Genomic DNA, 23,009 nt, shown 5'->3' on the forward strand with positions numbered 1-23,009 from the left:
TGCTTTGGACTGATTTTGGTTTCCATTATGGAGAAAAAAAGACACACCAATTTGACTTGTTGACAGAACACAATCAGAAAAACTAATAAGAAAAATAGTGAGAGAGCAAAAGAAAGTAAGATAAAAGAAGTGGCAAGAGACAGGTGTGAAAATTGGAAAAGTTAAGAGAAATTGATGCACCCACAACAAAATCCAGCAGTGTCTAATCTTTGCCCAGTTTGAGCTACAACACCGTGGTGAGAAAAATGGAACTAGGACACATAATCTCTCCAGCTGAAAATAGTTTAGTCTGAAGGAAGCAACAGTACTGCTGTGGCTGAACTCTCCTCCCTCATAGAGTATTTCTTTAAAGACGCATTCCACTCACCTCCAAAAATTCACTCCAATTCCTCCGGCTGGTGAATGTGGCAGCAACAAAATCCCTCCTCTTCTCCGTCTCTGGCTTTCTTCTCCATGGTTCCCCAGTTTTGTTGGCGGTGCTGTTGCTCTCGCTCTTTAGTCCTGCACCATGTTATTTTGACCACCCTCTTTTTCATTAATCCTCTGGGGTCGATGTAATGCAACTTTAGGGATCTATTTATTATGGCAGGAATCACCCAGCATTGAGTGATGGAGCAAGGTTGGAGCAATTCACTATTTTCTGGAAACATGAACTCAGACTTGCTCTCTTCACCAATGTGTTCAAGACACAGGGCCGCAGAGCTGATGATAAAAAGTCCATCATCAATCTTTTGCCTATGATATTCTGGTAGCACCCTATAAATCCAATAACCTATTGCCCAATAGTGCCCCAAAGAATTGCTACCTTAATGCAGTTGACTGGTGTGCGTGCACTTGAAAACTGTGTAACCCTAACCCTAACCCAAGGGAGGGGCCAGACTAAGAGCAGTTCAAAGAACCCCCATGAATCAGCATCAAGGGAGCTGCAGCACTGGAATAGGGATCCGTGGCCCCTTCCAGAGCCAGACCTGGGAGGGGAGCCCACCAGTGACAGTCTGGTAGTCAGGCCTTGACCGTTAGGGCCCAGCTGGGCACAGCATCAAAAAAACAACATAGAGACAACCACCCTGTGACTGTTGACTCGCCGACTGTTCACCAACTTGGGTTACATATTACTGAGAATTATAATATCTCTTTCAAAGATGTTTAGAGACTGATATAAGCAAAAAAAACAAAAGGCAAAATACAAAATGAAAAATGATTTCTATGGTTTTAAGTGTAAATATATATTCTGTTTGATTATAGATCCCAAACTTCTACAAATGTTTTCTGTCAGTTTTCTTTAAGTAATTGCAGCTTCCAGAGTGATTGTAATGGATTGGAAGAGAGGTAAACCATTTCTGATTTTTTTTAACTCAGTAAACATGGACACCATTATGTTTAATATACCTTTTATTTTTATTAAACAAAATTTCAGTAAAAACTCTTAAGTAGAAAGACAAATTTCCCTGTCAGTAGTTTGCTCCAGCTGTAGGGCCGTCCCGACTTTATCTCACACACTGACCGATGAATCAGCCAATCTGTTGAACACGTCTGTCAAACCACAGTGTTGCTCTCCTGCAAGTGATTACAGTCACGTACGATCTCTCAATTCAGATTATAATGAAAGACATCTTTGTTAATATTCTGGTAATGCCAAGTAGTGTGAACCTTTCCCAGTGAATAACTTATAAAAGATGAGAAACAATTTCTAAAAACAAACATCTACACTCCAAAAAGTAATCCACGTCTGATTACATGAGGGTGGGGGGGGGAGCAGCCCTACACTGCTCTCTCAAAGGGTCCGTCAGACACCTCCACATCTCCTCGTTTGTTCACTCCTACTGATTTAGTGCTGCGAGAACGGCCCAGCACATGTTAACTAACTCTTCACTGATTCTTAACTGTTGGGTGACAGCGGGAGAAAGTCGACAGTATATAGTGTCAAAACTACAGCATGGACAGCAGTGTCTGTTACAAAGGCGTTAAGGAAGAAACAGAGCGGTGAGCAGGTGCACCGTGCATGTTGAGCCACCTCTGGCAGTGTTTTCAACTATTATTCTCTTTTTTTTTTCTTTTTCTTACAAAAAAAAAAAAAAAAGGAAGCTACATGATTATCATCACAAAATAAAATCTCTTTGGCATAGAACACCCACCCAAAAGCGTAAACGCACACACACACACACACACAAACACACTCACATGCACATACACGCATACACTCTTAAAAAGGTTCTCTAACAGAAACCTACAAGCATTGTCACTGTCAGAATTATAATCAGCAAAATTATGCTAGAAAACAAACTTGAGCCCTGTTAAGATTATGAGTCCTGTACTCAGTGATAATTGCATATATTACATCAGGCTGAGAGCAGAGGGAATAATCTCTGCTGACGACTTTATTCTCTTCTTTGTCCCATCACGTCCCGCAACAAGCCCGTCCGCTTCCCTTTCCACCTTCCTTTCTCCTCCGGGGCTGTAGGGAGAGGAAAATCAACAAAGCTGATTTATTTCTGCAGGATCACAAACCTTCAGCTTGCTTCTCAGTCTCGACAGTTAGGTTGTTAAAATGCTGTAGAAAACAATGACCAGACTTTAAAAGGCCCTGAAACGACCTTCTTACTATGGGTTGTGGTTATACATGACTACAGCAAAGTTCAAACTGATGACTGTATTTGTGCTTTTGGCTGAGCTCTTCACACTGGTTTGAAGTAGGTGAAGGAAAAACATACAAACTACCTCACCAATCAGGGGAGAAGCTTGTGTTTTGGCAAAAGAAGCATCTGTACTGCTTCAACCATCAACATATATGACGGACAAAAATTCGGTCAACGGTCATTTCTACTGAACCTCACCAGAGGAGGCATCAAATAACAAAATCTATCCAGTTTTTTCATTTCTATGGAAATAACTTCTGGCCTTTTAAATTTTGGTCTGGTCTTTGGTTTCCATACCACTGATGTTACCCACCATTGTAGCCTAACGTAACAAACCTCTAGAACTCAGTTTATTTATTTTATTGGAAAAACAAACACGTTTTGTTTCCCAGCTTTCTGTCTGTCTTTTCTTAATTGAGTGGAGCTCATCTCTTAATGCTCTTACAGATAACAACAGGTTCATAAAACATCATAATTTTCTACCTATTTTCATACATGTATTTATGTACTTTCTAGCAAATTTCTAATATGTCTTTCATTTTCATTCACTATTTCTTTTTTTTTTACAAATTCTATTCTCCTTTTACTTTTACATTATGTTAATAATGTTATCTGCAGTTTTGTACCTCTACCTTGTCAAACGCTTAATATTTGATACCTACGGCCGATTTGTTTTTATAACTTATTCATTTAGCCATCAATAAATAATGTTAGGAAAAAAAATCTTAAGATTCTGAACCAAGTTTAACCAACAAATCCTGATGGGCTATGGTAATGTTTGTGCGTACTGACCTTTAGTACTGCTCCGGCATCATGTTTCCGTCCATGCCGTAGTCCATGCCGTCCATGGGCAGGTCAGCTGGATACCCTCCGTAGGTTGGGTAACCAGCATCCAGCTCTGCAAGAGACCACAGCATTCGGTTTTTTTTTTTTTTTTTAAACTTGTTACACAATGGAGCAACAGCTTATGTGTCACTCAACTTCCCTTGTACTTGGCGGGTTTATTTACTGCTGCTGTCAAGCTAGTGGCAACAGCAGTGTAGAAGATTGTACAGCCTGGTGGAAATCATTTCACATTTTTGGCACATTTTTGGAACACAGTGATTAGAGAGAGAGGAGAGAATCTGATCCCTTTCCCCCTTAGAGTCCCTCTGCTCTGAGAGGCCAAGACCATACAAGGAGGGAAATCAGGATACGGAAAGGACGGGAATGAAGAGAAAGATGCAAACACAGATAAGGGTACACCAGGAAGGAGATCAACAGTGGGAAAACCATTTCAACTTGGCAATGAAGAATAGGTAGTGAGAGAAAAAGATCCAAAATAAGGCAATGGCTGAAGTGAATGAAACAAGAATCAGCCTCCGGGGTCAAATATTCCATCACATCTATTTGGATTGTGTTGGTGCTATGTGATTTGGTTATATATACATACATGCCTTAGCTCCTCAAGGTATTCAATAACCAAATAGTACTCATTTAACTAGAAAATACTATGTCTTTTGCTACCAAACATTGATGGCAAATGGAATCTGTAGGCTGCAGCAGGGAGGCGACCTGATAGCAGATTGCAGCAGTTTACCACTGTGGTGGAGTGACCTGCTGCTGAGGAATGTGCTGTATGGGCACATTTCAGCCATAGTTACTCACCATCTGGATAGGGTCCATCCATTGGGATGCTGTTGTGGGCCTGCAGAGAGGTCATGAGAGGGCAAAGGTCAAATAAAGTCAACACTGCTACAAAGAAAGCTTATTAACAGTCCTTAAAGTATAATTAAAGATTTGATGATAAAGAGTCTCTTAAAAGCTGTTGCTTTGCGGAATGAAGTTTATATAAATGCTATCAGCATTATACAGAGGTAAAGCCAGACAGCTGAAGTGAATTAAAAAAAAAAAGGAAAATTCTACTTTATTGTTGAATTCTAATGTCCTGGCAGCGGAGGGCGCCAGACACTCACCATCTCCCAGGCAGCTGGGTCGTGTTTGAACAGAGAGTGCGTGAGCTCCACCGACACTCGCTTCTTGTAGTCTGAGTTCTTATCCTCGGAGATGCGGAAGAGCACAGCAGCAGCGTAAGTAGCTGAGGGGGAGAGAATCAGGCAACATTCAGCGATGTATGAAGAAGCCCTCCATTCCTTTTAATGATAATGTGTTATAGTGTGGGCTTATTGACAGGGAAACAGTACAAGTCCACATTACGATCTGGACTGCACCAGAGGTTAACGTTTCAACAGTGAGATCGAAACATAATACTGTTTTAATGCTCATGTTAATCACTGTATGAGTGACTTGTAGGTGAGTGACTTGACCAGCAAATAACTTTTAACGAATAGTTTGGAAGTTTTTGGAAATATGGAGAAAAAAAAACTAACAACCCCGCAAAAGAAAAAGGAGGTAAAAAAAAAGAAGAAATGAGTGAATACATTCAGAAATGTACTTACTATGCCCCACCCCTATTCATGATTGCATTGTATTGTCAAATGCAGGCTATAATATGTCATTCTGACGTGTAGCTGAGTAAAAGTACAGTCTCACAATATGGAAGTAGTCATGTAGAGTGAAGTACCTGGAAACTGCACTTACAGTAAGTATGCCACTTCAGTAAATTGACTTTGTTGCTTTCCGCCTATGACTAAAGGCTACCTCACAGTGCATTATCTGGGTGTCCTACCAATGCCCTCGTTGTTGGAGTGCAGCAGCTCCATCAGTGGAGCCGACGCGCCCTCGCTGTCGATGAGCTCAGCTGATGGTTTGTCCAGGGCCAGCTCGCACAGGACGCCTGCCGCCACGCGCTTCACGTTGTCCACTGGAGAGTAGAGGAGCTGGAGAGGAGGGAGGAAGAAAATGTGTGAAAAAAAACATAAGGAAGTTAATTATCATGACAAGGAAGTGCTCGAGCTTCAGTTTCCTCTGGTACCTGAACAAAGAGAGGAATGGTCTGCAGGTTGGCGATCTCTGCCCTGTTGATGGGATCTCTGGCCAGGATGTGCAGCGCTCCTGTGCAGCCCTCCACGATCTCCTCCATCCTCACTCCATCCTGAGGAGCAGGGAGAAAAAGAACAAATGTAACTCAAAGATACAGAAATTCATACATATTTTCATTCAAAAATCTCTTAAACACACACGTAGTTAATCAGAGACCACTTTCAAACTCAAGCCTTCATGTACCTGGTAAGTCTGCTGGGCAGATGAGCCATGTTTCTGGGCGTCTTGGTGGGCTTTGAGCAGCAGGTTGACCAGGCGGGGGATTGCTCCAGCGTCCCTGAGAGGGGCCTGGTTTTCTGGGCACAGGGCCAGGTTACGGATCAGGCCGACCACAGCCTTCAGGCAGGAAGGAGAAGCAAAGATACGGTCATGATACTGTTCACTGTTATTGCTCAGCAAGCAAAACAAGGCTGACAAACAGCTTCTACGCTTCTCCATTGGAAATGTGAAGTGATATTTGTTTCCCCTAAAGCCTGGTCTTGTAAAACACACTGCTCCTGCTGTCATGTGCATGTGTTCTCTCAGGCTTGATTGAGACTCTGGCCTTCTGCCGGATAAACCATCATCCTCTCTCTCCATCTGTCTTGTTCTCCCCTTTTTCTCCAGTCTGTCTCTTTTGACCAAACCCACTAAATGGGTCTGTTTCATAGTTCTTAACTTATGCTCCCTAAAACCACCTGCTTTCAATCTACCTGCTCTCCTGTCTGGAGTCCTTTTCCGCAATCTTTTGTAAACCCTTATCCTTCCCCTATCTAGACTTAACTATGGGCTCCAGTAATGGTCAGTAAGATCTGGGGCATGTGAAACCCCACCCCTCCCTCCGTTCTCTCTACCTTGATGACGGGCCAGTAGTAGGGTTGGTTGAGCAGCTTGACGATGGCGGGGATGCCGTAGTGTTTCCTGACGGCATTCTGTGCCAGCTCAGCCTGTTGGTGGCGTGAAGTCAGGTGGCGCAGAGCGCAAACGGCAGGCTCAGTCACATCCTCCTTCTCGCCAGCACGCAATATGGCGTGGATCAGTGCCTCCACACCGTTGCTCTGGGTGACCAGAGTTTTATTGTGGGCATTGTTGCATGTGAGGTTTGACAAGATGCCGGTGGCGCAAGTGAGCATGTTGATGTCGTCTGAACTAAGCAGGCCCACCAGCACCTGCAGCAGGCTGTCCATACCCTCCTGCAAACAGGAAGAGAATGGTTTCAGAAAGTCCCTCAAGATCAGAATTATGAGCAATAAAAAACAGATTTTCAAGGACAGGAGATGGAAGCAGTGACTGTGGACACAGACCTGCTTGGTGGCAGCATCAGACAGGTTCCTAAGCGTCCACAGGCAGTTCTGCATCAGCCGCTGGCTGGAGCCTGCAAGGTGTTTACCAAGAGCCTGCATCCCACCTGCAGGGAACAGAGAAGTCAGATCACAAAGCTGTCAGCAACATCTCATAAACTGTGCTGCCATGTAGCTATGTTGTTGACAAGCCATAAGCCACCTTAGAACCTGGACACACCTGCAAGACTACCTTGTTCACACACACACACGCATGCGCACACACACACACACACACACACACAGGTGTGTGCTCACATAGAAAACACATTACATACCAGCTTCTACAATGGCGGGTTTGTTGCTGGGGCACACCGAGAGGACTTTGAGCACACGGCTTGTAGTCCACAGCAGCTTCTCATAGCTATAGTTTCTCATGATGTGAACTAGACCCTCAGGACCCCCGTTGGCAAGAATGATCAGCTGTAAGAGAGAGGAGCATGTGTTGGTGTCCAAAATGAAGATGGAGTGAAAATAGCTGTTATTCTTCAATATATATATTTAATATATAATAAATCATGGCTTTTACGATGCACAACTCTTAAAAAGCTGTAAGCTGCCCAGGCAGATAAACACCAGACACAACACACCCACTGTGCCAGTCTGAACAACTCACATGCCACACCCAAAGCAAAACACATGCACACACAGGCTCGACAACTTCAACCGTCTCCAGTTACCATATTTGGCTGGTACGGACTGTACCAGTAGCTTTGTAATAAGTGTTCTGACAATTACACACACACACACACACACACACACACACACACACACACACACACACACACACACACACACACACACACACACACACACACACACACACACACACACACACACACACACACACACACACACACACACACACACACACACACACACACACACACCTTGCTCTCCTGGTTGCCATAGGACAGTAACTGCAGACAGTCTGTGGTGATGGCCAGGAACTTGGGGTTGCTCTTTTTCAGCAAGGGGACCATCCTCTGCAGGCCGTCGGCAAGACGAACAGCCATCTTAGCTCCTTCCTGGTGCAGCAGCAGGTTGTGGAGTGTGGTGATGGCATAGAAGAGCACAGACTCCATGGGAGAGCTGAGGGACAGAAACACGTGGGTTAAGTGTGTATCACATAAAACATGGCAGGGCCATTGCCATACAATAAATTAAAATTCCACTATTAGATGTGCTCACTGTGATATACTGTCGGGAGATTTCAAGTTGTATTTTTAAAAAGGTCCTATATTATGCAAGATGCACTTTTTAAAATGTTTCCCTGGTGTGTCTAGAGAACCTCAGACTTCTCCTGCTCCATCTTTCAATAAATCTGTGTAAAAATGCTCTCCGGCTCCCTCTGTGATGTCATAAGGAAGTCTGTTGATCACGTGACCTCCTTCAACTCCTTGCAGGCCGTCTGTCCCCGCTCACTGAAGACCCCCGAAATCTTTCTCAATGTCCACTATTGTGTTTTTCCTCATTAACACCAGCTCCAGCTGCGAATATGTCGAATGCGAGAAGGAAGCACGCCAATTGCAGCAGCAGCTAACTGATAGTGACACGAATAGTGAGGTTTCCTGGTAGTGAAAAAGGTGGGATTTGCACAGCAGGTCTTCTTGCTGCCTTGCAATATTGTCCTTTGTGGCCAATTCTGGTGGCAAATGAACGTCTCTTCATATTCTCTGATGTGTCTCTGCTGTTGTATCCATTAAACGTGAATACAAACAGCTGCATCAACAGCTCGATGTCTTCTTGAGCTACATTGTAGGTGCACCGTAAAGTACCTCAAAATGACTTCTCCTTGAAATGCAGTTGACATTGCCAAAAAGTATTTTCCAAACCTTTTTCAGTATTTTAAGGCTACGCTTTAAGAAGGGTATATTTTACCAACATGTATATGCAACTAAGACAATGACAAGTCATGTCTATGTCCATGTTCTCTCTCTCTCTGTGTTTGGAAGTACCTGAGCATGCGGACCAAAGCGGGGATGCCTCCAGACTTGAAGATGGAGAGCAGGCCCTCTCTCTGGTGGGACAGGTTGTGGAGAATGCTGGCTGTGGCCCTCGCCGTCTCCATGTCGCTCGTGTTCTGCATCGCTCGCACTACCGCTGCCACCATCTGAGGGGACTGCATCAGCGCACGCCGCGACGCCTCCTTGCGTGTAAGCTGGTTGACAATCTGTGCTGCCTTGCTGACCACCACCTGATGAGAAATGAAATGGGAGGAGAGGAGTTCATTTTTACTAGTAGAAATGATATATGCACTTGAAATAATTCTACAATAGAGGGTGAAGATGTTACAGTTCAATATGATGGCTATGATGATGATCAGATTTGTCAGACTAGATGTTCAAAAGCCCAAAATATTCAACATACAATGGCATAAATCTGAGAAAAGCAGCGAATTTGAGAAGCTGGTACCAGCAAGTGGCATTTTGTCTTGATAAATGACAAACTTTTGAAGGAACAGTCTGACATTTTACATAATACACTTTTACACTTCACGCTTTCATGCTGAGTTAGATCACATTGATACCACTCTTATGTCTGTATAACAAATATAAAGCTACAGCCAGAAGCCGCTTAGCTTAGCACAAAGCTGGCAAACATTCCCTCATGTGAACCCACAATGTTTTCTATGTTTTCACTTCAGTTTTTGTATATATGCAAATGAGACATGACGTGTTAACAAAATGTGCCTTTATGTACCTCCAAAGATCACTGGTTTTCTAGCCAAGTTAGCCATTTCCTTTAGTTTCCACTCTCTCTTATGCTAAGCTAAGCTAAGCATCTGCTGGCTATTAATGTTGAACTAGTGCTTTGATTTTCTGACAACAGACTAATCAAATAATTGACTAATAGTTCCAGCACTGTTTTCATGTATACATATGATATATGCAGGACCTATCTAAAAGTATCAGGGTTGCTGCTCAACATTAAGTGTTAAACTCACTATAATTATCCCTTATAAAAGACCCTTAATCTTTATTTCAGACTGTGTGTGTGTGTGTGTGTGGTTGGGTTCATGATCCTGCGTTCATCACCTGGTCTTCATCGTTGAGCAGTTTGGTCAGCTCAGGCACGGCGCGTGTGGCCAGCTCAGCATCGTCCTGGTAGTTGATCAGGTGGATGATGGCCGTCTTGAGCATCTGGGAGGGCTCGGCCAGCCGCTGGACGTTGGTCATCTGGGATGGGTCTGTCTGAGTCGAAATGATGGTGGTGCCTGCCTCCACAGTCTCTGGGAACATTGCAGCCCGTATCCGCTCGGCTCGCGTGGTGTAGTGGGCAGTCAACTCTGCCGAGGCGTGAGATGATGACGATGATATCACAAGACCACATGTAATGTGGCAAAGACTACAATGCATGCTTATTGGCTGCTTTGGCCCTTGCTTGTTATCTTACCTGGGTCTTCCCTTGTGACAGTGGTGGTGGTCATGGTGTAGTGCTTGGAGGAGGTGTAATCGCCGTCGTCATCTCTGATTGTGTTGGCTGCAGACTGGATGCCCGAGTCTATGCCGTACATCGTCTCCTGCCACTCTGCCACCTTCACCATGCCACTGTCAAGCTCACCCACTGTCGAGCACGGAGAGAGAAATAGTGGAACGTCAGAAGTGTTGGACCCGAAACATTCGTTAATAAGTTTGATGAACATACAGTGTTACCTTTATTTTTCATTTATTCAAGAACCAATAATTGGATTTTTTGTGAGCTTTGTCCCCATTTTTCTCCCCAGTAGCATTTTTTTTTACCTCTGCGCCACATAAAGGAAATGTTTTACAGAAGGAACCTTATCTTTTGTATTAAGGAAGTGACTTCAGTATAAATACATGAAAACAATAGTTGGAAGTAGAAAAGGTCATGATCAAAATGTTCAACGGTCTCCTTTAAAGTACTGTAGAAGTAGGTGATACAGACAGAAGCCAACATGAAAATAAGCAAGCTAAATTCAAAATCTAAATAAAATGACTATATTATTTAATAGTGTTTGCAGAAATGTAGGAAGAAGAAATGCAGTTACTGTTCAATACATAGAAATGTTTAAAAACAAGAGGTGAACTGTGAATGACTTACTCTGCATTGCCATCCTTGCCTCCCGTTATCAAAACAACGAAGGAGCAAACCTAAAAAACACAAAGAAAGCAGAAGTCAAGATTTCAAACATTTCTTCTGCTCTAATTATGATGAACTTTACATGAATTAAGAAACGATCCCATGCAGTCTCTGCTCCCTTACACAAGACACTCCTTTCAGTTTTCACATATGCCACCGGAGTGTGGCAGCTAACAAGATGACCCCCACCTCCCCTCCCAGCCGTGCACCCCGACCTGAAAACGACAACACAGAGCAGGAGCAAAGGCTCACGGGTTAGGGAGGGCGGAGAGACAGCTGTAAGTGAGGAATGCTAGCCAGCCCAGGCGACCTTTCACCCCGGGCCTCCACCCATACAGCCGTGGGAGCAGCCTGCTGCTGACGCACGGCAATCAGGAACCTGCTCATCAGGTTTCGACTCAGCTGGGTGAGTGTGTGTTTGTGGCCTTGTTACACACAAGCAAGAAAAAAACAAGACAAAAAAACTAAACTTTAACTTTTCTCTGTCTTTTTTCAAATAATACCAACATGCCATCTATAACATTTACTTTCCTCGTGGGTTTTGTGAAATAGGTATCTAGTAATCTGACATCCTGAGGCTTCTTATGGGGTTTTATTGTAACAGCGCTCCACATTTCATAACTGGCATGTTACTTGTTTGTGCAAGTTTACACCTCCTACATGACCTGGTTTTCCTACCAACGATCATTCATCTTGCTGGATTTACTCAGGTATTCAATCCTAGCAGACATCTTACTGCATCTCAGGAACAATAGTTTGCTGTGCTTAAGTGTCCATGTACTTCACCATGACATGCATGCACCTCTGAGTACAAATGTCAAAACTGGGTTGTACATGTGAATCCCAGACTTGAAAGTGTTTATGAAGAAAAAGCATATTCAGACAGCTCCCTGTCTGGCTACGTGTCAAATACTAAACCTAATATTCATGATATGATGCTCCTCTTAACGAAGGTCTTCTTTGCACACAGGATCCTTATCTTAAAGTCTAGTTTGTAACCTTAAAATATAAAACTAAAATACAAACTATGCCTCTAGACTTCCTCCATAGCCTCACTGTCAGAACTTGCATGGAGGTTTTCTAGCTCCATGTGTCTGCAGCCTGAATGTCAGCCACCACAGAAATGCTCTTCATCACAAAAAAATCTGCATTCATAATCGCTGCCTGCCACTGCATGTGACATATGACCGACGCAGGACAATGCATTCACTGTGCTGGTTACAAGTGTTTTCAGATGTTTGACTGTCCCTGCCCGAGTTCTTTGCTGAGCACATTGGAGGGAAGTATTGTGCTTTTGTGTGCTTGGTGAAGGTACATAGAGGCTCCACACACAGCAAAGTCAACAAACAAAGGCTTCAACAGATGAAAAAAGGGAAAAGAAATTGCCATCCTTGAATCACGTGCGACAGCCGATTGTGGTTTGATTCCATGCAATAAGAGACTATGCTTATCTCCTGTCTTTGCCACTAATAAAACAAGTCGGGGCACAAAATGAGCTACAAACCCCTAAATTACCACCTTTACCTCTGCGCACATTCAACTGAACGGAGCAGAGTCATACCAGCACAACTTAACAATGTAGCGAGCACTGTAATCAGAGATGATCCATGGGTTTGGAGGAAAGGAATTTGCACAAAGATGAACTCTTTGTCTCGCTGCCTTACACCGAAGCTGTTCATGATGTATTAATAAGAACACCACTCCCTCATCTTTATGCCCTCCGGCTTTGCATAAGGATGCGTCGTGTTGTGTTTCAGTCCCTCAGCAGACCCAGCCCACTTTTTCTCCCCCAGGCATCGTCCTGTGTGTGTACTGGTGTGGAGTTGTGTGTGCATCATTGTATTGCTGCTGGGGGCTTTGTTTTCCATTAGAGTTTGTATGAGGAAGAAACTGACAATAGTGTGTGTGTGTGTGTGCGTACTCATGTTCCTCATTAGTTTGTGTCTGCCTGAGTTTTCTCTTTGGCGCGTTGATGGACTAAAGACTCGCCTGCAAGTCCCAGCATGCTTTTGGGCCAACATATGTTACAGATACATTCAAAATACGTTGTGAACCTGATGTTCTTGTAAGATCCCTTTATATAACTCACCTTAAGAGAGAGCAGCAGCTCAGCGAGTTTCAGCTGTAGTAAGTCTGGCATGAGATCCTGCAGGACCAGGCCCCAGAGGACTGTCTGTGCTTGCAGCTACATGCTACCTTACAGATAACTCACTGACTCATAAGGGCACAGAGAGAAACTATGCTTCAAATGACTGCGTAGTCCTTCCTTTCTCACTTGAAGGTGTGGACTTTTTTTTTTTTTTATAAAACATAAACCAAGATGGTAAGAGACTACTGACTATCCATTGATCAATATGACATCGGGTAATAATTCACACACAGTTCAAGTTATTCCAAAGGCTTTTCCAAAGAGCATTTTATTGAACAACTGCTAAAGGCACTGATACAACCAACATACGCCGATGTGACTACAGCATGTACACCATATCCATATAGAACATTCCTGTTGTCTGTAAATCAGGGACCGTGTTTGTGTAGTCTTTGTTTTCCTGGGCGAGGCAGTGGGTTCAGCCAACTGTTGCAATGTTGCGACACGCCCCGCGTATCGCCTAGGTAACCGAAACTCTGCTGAGGCACTGTACTATGGGAGTTTTATCTGCTGACCCATCTGATGTCTGAAGCACTTGTTTGCTGATAAGTGTTGTTGCCTCTTGGGTTTTCTGGCAATTACTTTTTTTTTTTTTTAATTTCCCCACAGTGCTCATGACAGTGATCAAAGCCAAGGAAATCTGAGAAAAATCCATTGAATTTTTTTCTTTTAAAATAATAGCTGAGAAAGTGAGTGAAAACAAGAAAAATCTTTATGGTGTATATGATAATTCTGGTGATAGTAAAACTCAGTATCAAAGCTTATCTGCTGATCCCTCCCCCATTGTTCAGTGCTGACTAAAAGCTGTTGGCTGTGTTGTGTACTTCTGACTGGACTTTGCCCGTTTCCAGTTAATGAGTGATGCATCCTTTCACTCTGCACTGTACTGTAGCTCGTTCTGTTATCAACATTACCGCCACCGTCCACCCACACATACAGTAACATGGAAGCCACACTTTTTACTTAACTTTTCAACACTCATCTCACACCCATCATTGCTTCCCATCATCTTGTTGAGCAACAGTATCTGTGGATGACTTTTGGGGTCCTCTTCACAAAAAAAAAACAAAAAACTGCACAGTAAAACCAGGAATGCAGATCAGTAAAAGCTGCCGGTGAACGAGCATCAAGAGAAAAGCAGAGATGGATACTGTTCAGCGCCTGATACTGAAATGCCTCTGTGACATTCCACACTAACATAGTATATTCAGTCTGTCCTGTGTTTGCGTGTTAGTCTTGTGCTGAAAATAAGTGCACACTTTTTCACTCTTCTAACACTTAACTATTCTAAACGTATCCACTTGACTCACTCACTAAATTGCTCAAACAAACTCATACTATATGGATGAAGCTACTGTGACAATGGATGAGTAACTCTGTTCTCAGTAATGAGAACAGGTTCACCCCCCCCCCCCCATCAGATAGGGAGTGTCTCCCCAGCAGTGACATACTCTCAACAAGGGTGTGGCAGCACAGTGTGTGTGTGTGTGTGTGTGTGTGTGTGTGTGTGTGTGTGTGTGAGTGAACTGGGTGAGGCTGAATACACCTAAAGGCTGGAGGGGCTGAACAGTAAACCTGACATTGTATTCTCCTCAGTAGATCCTCCCAATAATTACTAATTACTAAGTTGTGCAGTTACAAACTCTGTATAGAAAAAGCAGTCATGCCAGATTTTGAATTTGCTGGTCTAAGCTCCTCTTTGTGTCACAGCAGGAATGAATCAAGCCAGGGAAGAGGCCCAGGGGGCTGGAGATGTACTCTGGTCGTATTCCAGAGTGGCTCCTAACACACATTACAGAGTTTGCAGTGATTAGTTATTCAGCCTCATGCCTGTCTGACAGGCGGGGATGTAAATAACATGTCACCAGGCCTTTACATGTCTCCTTGAGAAGATTAAGATTGCAAATGTAAAAAGGCATAGTTTGACATTTTGTTGAAATACTCTTTTTCGCCTTCTTGCCAAAAGTCAGATGAGAAGATTGATACCACTCTCATGTCTGCTCGTTAAATATGAAGTGAGAGCAAGCAGCAAGTTTGCTGAGTTTAGCATAAATACTGAAGGAAACAGGTAGCCTGGCTTTGTTCAAAGATAAAACACAACTACCTGCAGCTGTGAAGCGTAATAATTAACACGTTTTATCTTGTTTGTTAAATCTGTATGAAAACTGAAGAGTAAAAATGACAGGAAGTAATCCAGCTCATAACCCCCGTACAACTATGACCTGTTGTTTTTAAGCCTACTCCTGGTGGTAGCTTCTATTCAGTGTAAGGACACGAGTGGTATCAATCTCCTCATCAAGAAAGCCAATAGGTTTTTCTCACAACGATGAGAGGAAGAATTTATCCTTTGTTTATGCTGATTGCACATTAACTCATGGTTTTCAGAACATTACAGCTTTGTAAAAACATGACCTCATCTGGTGGTCTGTGATTTCTGAAAGGTTTGCTCATGTCATGCTTGACATGCAAATAAAAGCAGATTATGTTAACACACATCTGTAAAGCTTCCTGCACCATCTGCACAGATCAACTCTTTGACATATAGGCTGCCCCTACAAACACACACACGCAAACACACACCCCACCCTGTCACATACACAGCATGTCCCCTGACATGCTACACACACTCCTCTTGCTATAAACCGTCTCCCACGTTACTTTAACATAGCACCCTGCACTCGTACAGCCCAATCCCCCTGACACGGTAAAGGGCCAGTGCAGCCAGCTGAGCCTCCAAAGCAGACATTGCTCTCGCTTCATCTCTTCTCGGGGTTCAGCTGTCCTAATGGGAAACGGCTTAACACCGCCACTAACCTTCCTGGTCCCCAAACCGCACATCCCTCATCCCCCACTCATCCTACAATAGCTGTTATGGCACTGTAATGGAGGCAGCAGGGGCTAACTGGATAGCTGTTTGTTATAATAAATCAATAAGGCAGGATGTGAAGTGGTGCACAGCTAATGGATTTATTGTGGTGGGTGACAGGAAGTGGTGGTCAACATTATCTGACTCACCAACACTACTGGGCTGCCTGGTCAGACGGGGGAGGGTTATCAGGGGAAGCTCTACTTTCATAACTGGCCCTACATACAACCCACATGCTATTTACTGATGCAAAACAATAATGACAAGCTGCTGTAGGTTGTATCAGGTCATGGCTAAGTTCTGGAAGTCAAGTCCACATTTTGTAAAAGCGATCACTCTATTGGAAAGAGCATTTGTCAATTGACTAGGACAGGCAGTTGATGAAATCCAGACCACAGCAACGCCGCTATGCCAAGAGCACACAGAGAAAGAACAGACAATGAGATACTGCTGATCTGCACTTGAGCAACACACAAACCGAATTTGTCTAAACGTGGCAGATACAGCACAGCGCGCTCCCCTTCCTTTCTCGATCTGGAAATATTCCCAACATCACAGTCAGCCACAGTCAGCGCAGCAATGAATAAAATGAGCAGTAGAATGGGTAATGGCCCTTGATCAGTCGGTTGATCCACTGCAGCTGCTTTAATGAGTTGAATTAAGCCAGTGGATGCAGCACAGTGACTGCAAACTGGTGTGCAGTTGTTTACTCCCTGTGGGATCTTGCTGTGAATCAAAGGAAATGTGAGCCGTCTCGGAGGAGGTGCCAGAGTGCAGAGCGGGATCCGATTACATGAAGCTGATAAAGACGGAGGGAATGAGTAAAAAAAAAAAAAAAAGGGGGTGTACCCTGTGTGGCAATAAACCCTCGTTTGCGAGGCAACAAAGTTCACAAAATGGTCTACTACATATCAGACGAAGGCATGTCCAAAGATTTCCATCCATATCAGGAGAGCAACACATCATAAAGATGAGGAAACCAAAAGGCTCTATCTCATTTCACTTTTTAAAAACCTAAATCTGGTATTTGTACATTTGATGCCCACTTCACTGGTTTTTAGGACAGTGACTTTGTCTTTGCACCCATAGGGCAGGAGAATGTGCCCCTCTCCATGTTGTTTGGATGACGGTAGGAAGGAAGAGGATGAACTAAGTCTCTGATGCAGCACAGAGAGGCTCTGTGTTACTTTGTTTGGGGCAGAGAGGAAAAGAGTAGCCGCATTGTCCCATTGACTGCTGTTCGCTGAAAAGGAAACCGGGTCTCAAGTGTCCCCATTGGATGCAACCAAAAAGACTGAAGCACATCAAGATGGCCCTGTGTGTTCGCCGGCCAAGTTTGGTGGCCAGCGCTGCATCCAAAGCCCCGTTTAAAGGCCTGAGAGGGAGTTATTTCTTGAGCTGCCACTGCTACGCATCGGTGTGCTGCTGAGCACTGAGGCGATGTGACAGATGATTAATTTTTCAGGGAGATTAGAGGCATGAGGGAGAAGGAGGGGGGCGCTTTGGATAGCAGGGCGAAAGTCTAAAGGGACTCAAAAGAATACAGCGCTCCTCTGGAACCGGTTCAAGTTCACAGTTTGTTCCTCGTTATGAAAACCTCATACAAGAAAAACATGAAATCAAAATATCTGAAGGAGTGAAAGCCGGCATTAATAAAAAAAAAAAGCTGAGTGACTTATTCTGAAAACAGTCCTGTCATTTGTTTCATCTACTGCTGACCCTGTGATAATAACCTCACAAAATGCCAACTCTTAAGGAACAAAGAAGAAATGAAAAAGGAAGAATAAGTGACTCAAATGTCAGTCCATGCAATTTTCATTTTAAAGTATTCACAGGCACCACAGTTGCACAACATTCTCAACCCATGAGAGCACGAAATCCTTCAAAAGCAACATAGAAAACAACCAAAATCGGAGTTATGAGATTTCCGGTGACGATATGCAAAATTTACATCCTTGTGAGATGTTGATGTTCTTCATGTTGTGCGTGCAACAAGTCAAGCTTCCCCGGTGATTTGCTTTCTGTTTCAACCACACCCTTGCTGTCCTCACTTTCCTCATAGAAGTGTAATTAAGGGACAGAGAGGAGGAGGAGGAGGAGGAGGAGGAGGAGGAGGAGGAGAAAATAAAAACAAGACACCACAAGATTCATCAGAGTCACTATGCTGAGAAGTACAACTCAAGCCAAATCATCCAACTGTGAAAACTTTATCTTTTGAGTCAGAGCTGGAATCTAGTTCACCCCCCCCCCCCCCCCCCCCCCCCCCGCTTGGATACACAGTCAGTAATGAAAAAATTATCAATGGTAATGTATTCATGAGGAAAACAGTCGGATTCAGCTATTTCCAGCATGCTGTTTGACTGATGCACGGATGTTCTGGATTAGAGTTTCGGTGGGAGTTTACTTAAAATGACCAACCTGGCAGAGATTCATACAGCTTCTAAGTGCAAGTGATGGGAAGAAACAGCCATTAGGCCTTTGACATTTTAAGTAAGAGGCATTTTCTCGTCCTCCTTAGATCCAACCGAGAGAACTGTTGAGGATAAATTATTAATTTCAGTGACTGTCATGAGTAGGGTTCAGCTGGTCAGTGCCAGCTTTACTTGCTCAGCATTTCCATTTTATCTTTTGCCAGTGACAGCAGAAATCTCTGACATGAATGGCTGTTTTCAGAAAATCCTGCCAATTATTCAATTACTGTATTCATCCTAAACAAAGGGGCTCAAAATGCCTTGGATTTATTTGATTTAACCCCTTCTCTGTAAATCAAGCGTTTAGTAGCACCTGCCTGGTTTAACATTTTAAAAGTAAATTAACCACTGTGATTTCTTGCCGTTATGTTCTCCAGACAGAGATTACAGTAACATTGGATCACTGTGCGTCTGGGAGGCTGCAGGGTTGAATAAATCTGCTTTGATGACACCATTGTCCAATGAAGATTTCCTCTAAAGCCTCTGGAAGTAAACCCCTGTGGAGATTCTGATGCCGTCGACCACTTCCTGTTTTGACTTAACCACAAAGACCCCTGTCGTAGCTGAAGGGAAACTTTATCTCTCTGCGTCCCTTTCTCCATGGGAACAGTGAAACACAGAGCCAGGGTGATGTGCAAACACAGAGCAGGTCACACGACGTGTGCGCTGAGTGGCTGTAACTGAGCCCCAGGAAAGTACTCAGTCAGGCACCGGCGAGCAGCGACGAGGCAAAACGGTGAATCCACAGGAAAAGAAATCCCTCAAGCTAAACAAAGAGGTCGGGTTATATGCTATACAGTAATCCCCTTTGCAAAGTGTAGACCTATTTATAAACTGAAGGATCTCCTGGCCTCTTGCTCTGCTAATGTAGGACAGTATCACGGAATTAAGCAGGATGCAGGGGGGAGGTGGGGGGGGGGGGATTATCACCGTGCCACCACAGCTGTAGCTGCGAAATCTACAGTAAGTCCCCCCCCACCCATCCGCCCTCTTCCCCCAGGGCAGACAGGAGCAGCTTTCCAACCAGGGTGCTGTCTCTGTCTGTCGCTGCACTACTTGATGACACAGACCCTGGGCAAGCTCGGCGGAGGCCGTTCTGGCAGACAGTATTGGCACCCTGTCCTATTCAACCTGACACACATTCAACAGCATCAGCTGGACGCACTGGTCTAGAAACAAGTTGGACGCCACAAACTTGTTAAACGCTGTCCGTGGCTCTTTGTGATGCTGTTCCTTGCTGATAACTTAAAACAAGAGAACAATAAGTGATGCGATTTGATGTTTAAATGGTCCAAGAGAAAAGAGACAGAAAGCTGTTTCACTTCTAATTCAACTGTGACTCATGTCAAATTTGTCTTTAACAGATATTAAGATTTGGCTGCGGAGGACACCGCAAATGACTTAATCTGATAAGAAAAAGGCGGATGAGATAAAAGTAATTTAAAATGGATGCTGATTTCAGTGGATTTACTCATGAAATCAAGTGAAAGAAACGTCGGCTCCTGCGGTAACTAAGCAGGACTGACGACCTGCTGTCCTGTCAAATCTGGAGCATCTGCAAACTAAGGTAATGACATCATGGAAGATTTGGAAACACCTGGAGACATCACTGCTGACATGATGGGCTGTGTGGGAGCAGATGGGTGCTACAGTAACATCACCACATTTTAGGGATGTGACTCATTATTCACTGCCAAGCATTACAGACGTGTGAACAACACCTTTCTCCTCCATGCGCAATTAGATCTTTGCGTTATTTCCTGTTGCTGCAGCTCAAATATTTACACTCAGAGCAGCAACTATTATTTTCATTATCAGTTAGTCTGCTATTTAACTTCCTGATTAATAGTTGATGACATTTGTTTGACATTATCAAATTCAATCAGCAGCCCACAACCCAAATGTATTCAATTTATAAATCATACAGGACCAAGACAAACACATATTTAACTGATTGGAGCTAGAAAAGTTTTGCACTTTTACTTTAAAAATGACTTTGATTGTTAATCTGTTCTAAAAATAGCAGCTCATTAATTGTCTGTGGGTTGACCTCCAGTCTCAGCTGTATTCTAGCTCATTTTTATGAGTTGGCTGGAACAATAAATACTTTATAGATGTTCATGGTCCATAAAAATTATGATACAAATTCTATGACCTCTTGATTTCTCTTTTAAAAGAAAGATATTCTCTGTATTAAGCTAAGCTAATAGCTCTTTCCCCTTCACCTGCCTCTCACACACACACTTGGGACACCACTACAGCCGATGTGGGACTCTATTGACAAGTGACGTCAAGCTGATGATCGATAATGGGGCCAAATAACGTCGTTGTGATTTGGCGGAAAGAGTTCTTTGACGGTAGAGTTCACTTTGGACGGTAAAAACAGTCAGTTTAATAAAAGAAAGCCAACTTTAGGGGGCTGGAGGGCTCGCGCTTTACTCCGAAACAACAGGCAGCAGTGGCCAATTTGAGGCATGCGGAAATGACTTCCAAATACAAGGTTGGATATGCACCCAGGTAAGCAAACACACAACAACAACAAAAAAAAGATAAATGATAGATAAACACACATATACATACATAGATGTATATAAATATATATATATATAGCGGAAAAGAAACTTGATACGTAGAAAGAATAAAGAAAAGAGACGCGTCGGTGACAAAGACACCGTGGGCGGTTTAAAGACTGTCGGAGAAAGTAAAGACACATCCAGTGACTCTTACCTGCCGAAACACACGGGAGCGCTTTCACTTATTCCAGGTGAGTGCTGTTTTCCTCTGGACGGGACACTTCTCTGTACTTCTCTGTCGTCTCTTCTCTCCACCGTCTCCCCTGCTGCTGCTGCTGCTGCTGCTGCTGGCCGACAGTCCTCTGACCAAAAATGAGTAAAAGGAGCGTCACCTCAGCCCAGACTCCGCCTTCCCCAGCCCGACCCCACCCTGCCACAGCTCCACACACTGGGTTTACTGCCAGGAGCCGAAGTCAGTGCAAGAAACAGCAAATTTAAGTTTAGCCTACTTCTTAAAAACACGACTGTAGGCAAAGTGGCTAAAGGAATGATCAAAGCTTCAAAGGACCAGGCTTCAGGGTTTATCGTATATCACTACGGGAGTGAACATATTAGACCTAGATGACAGGCTACAACACATTCAAGTGGAGAGTAGTGTCTTAACTTTTTAGAGGATAAGCCGTGCCTATTTCACAATTATGTTTTCATTCGTTGTGTTTTTTATTTTATTTTAATGAGACCACATCGACGCCGTTTCGTTCACCTGTGCTGCGTGACGTGACCACACCTTGATTACAACACGAAACCGGACGAGATGAGTCAGTGCGGCCGGGAAGGCGCAGGCAGTCAGAGGGGCTGCTCACGCCATTTACACAGAAACTGAGACAGTTGTCTTGTGTTTGACACCATCTTTCTTTTTTCCCCTCTCTTTTCTTACCACAGTTTCTTTGGAGGTGTTGGTGGGGGCTGGGGGAGAGAGGGGGAGTTAAGAGAAAGAGATTGTTGGGAGGACAGAGAGAGATATTTTATAGATTTTCATCATGTGAAGATGAGATAGATCCTACCCTGGCATCTTGTGATACCTACAATAGTTCATGTGCAAACTACAATGATACAGTTGTGTCCGTAAAAGTGGATTGTGACACAAAAGTACAAAAATAAAAGTAATTGGGCTGCAACGATTCTTTTTAATATCAAATTATGCTGGTTACTTTATCCATCCACACAATTTTCCTAATCCCGAATTGACTAATTCGAAATGCTTGTTTTGTCCAATTGTCCAAAAACCCTAAATATTCAGTTTACTGTTAAAAAAGAGCAAATATGAACATTTAAAGAACTGGAGGTAGACAATTGTTGCTTAAAAACAATTAATCTGTCATTCAAATAATTGCAAATTCAGTATCCGTCAACAGAGTAATCAATGGATCGTTTCAGCAGTATAAAACTGTCCTTTTTAACATGTGACTGCCGGGGTACATTACAAAAGTTACAAAGCATTTGCACCCTATAGACACACACATGTGGATATTAGGTTTCCATTCAATGCATATGGGAAGATCAGAGAAGCTGCACAACAGAGGCTAAACTGATTTTTTAAAATCACCACTACATGTCTATTTTATCTGTGAAGACAGATCCATCCTCCCTGCAAAGAAAAGAAAAGTTCATAATGAGTGAGTGATTGAAAAATCAGCAAAAGCTATATCTGTTTGTTGCAGGCTCATTTTAGACCTGGAAAGGCAGAAAACAGAAATGAGTTCCTTCTCCGAATGGACACTGGTGGTGCAGGTACGTGTGGAACAGTGACAGAAACGTGTGGCTGCCTGTGTGAAACACTCAGACTGGATGACAGTCTCAGGCGGGTCAGGCTATACACTGCATCCCGCCTTGGGGCATATCGACATGGCTCTCTCCTATGCAGCCATTGTGACAGTCATCATCTGTGCCTCCTAGAATGAAAGAGACA

At 43.6% G+C, this 23,009-nt stretch overlaps 1 protein-coding gene across 1 annotated transcript; it reads right to left on the minus strand.

The window, feature by feature from the left end:
• Nucleotides 1-1,374: 1,374 nt before the first annotated feature.
• Nucleotides 1,375-21,392, minus strand: jupa (junction plakoglobin a). Its single transcript, XM_070856148.1, has 16 exons — nt 21,255-21,392; nt 11,003-11,052; nt 10,334-10,504; nt 9,976-10,226; nt 8,896-9,134; nt 7,828-8,029; nt 7,216-7,360; nt 6,902-7,005; nt 6,452-6,790; nt 5,802-5,954; nt 5,551-5,670; nt 5,305-5,455; nt 4,592-4,713; nt 4,284-4,323; nt 3,429-3,534; nt 1,375-2,455 (listed from the first exon to the last, which is right to left on the minus strand). Exons 2-15 carry the CDS (start codon nt 11,013-11,015, stop codon nt 3,431-3,433), a joined length of 2,154 nt encoding a protein of 717 aa, XP_070712249.1. The 5' UTR covers nt 11,016-11,052; nt 21,255-21,392; the 3' UTR covers nt 1,375-2,455; nt 3,429-3,430.
• Nucleotides 21,393-23,009: the final 1,617 nt, after the last annotated feature.

Source organism: Pempheris klunzingeri, chromosome 3, assembly GCF_042242105.1.
Source record: "Pempheris klunzingeri isolate RE-2024b chromosome 3, fPemKlu1.hap1, whole genome shotgun sequence".
In the NCBI taxonomy this organism is placed as follows: Eukaryota; Metazoa; Chordata; class Actinopteri; order Acropomatiformes; family Pempheridae; genus Pempheris; species Pempheris klunzingeri.

Coding starts and splice junctions, on each gene's coding strand:
- jupa (XM_070856148.1), bottom strand. Junction 6,791..6,901: donor CTGATGCTGCCACCAAGCAG/GTCTGTGTCCAC, acceptor TCCTGTTTGCAG/GAGGGTATGGACAGCCTGCT. Junction 5,456..5,550: donor CCATTCCTCTCTTTGTTCAG/GTACCAGAGGAA, acceptor CCTCCTCTCCAG/CTCCTCTACTCTCCAGTGGA.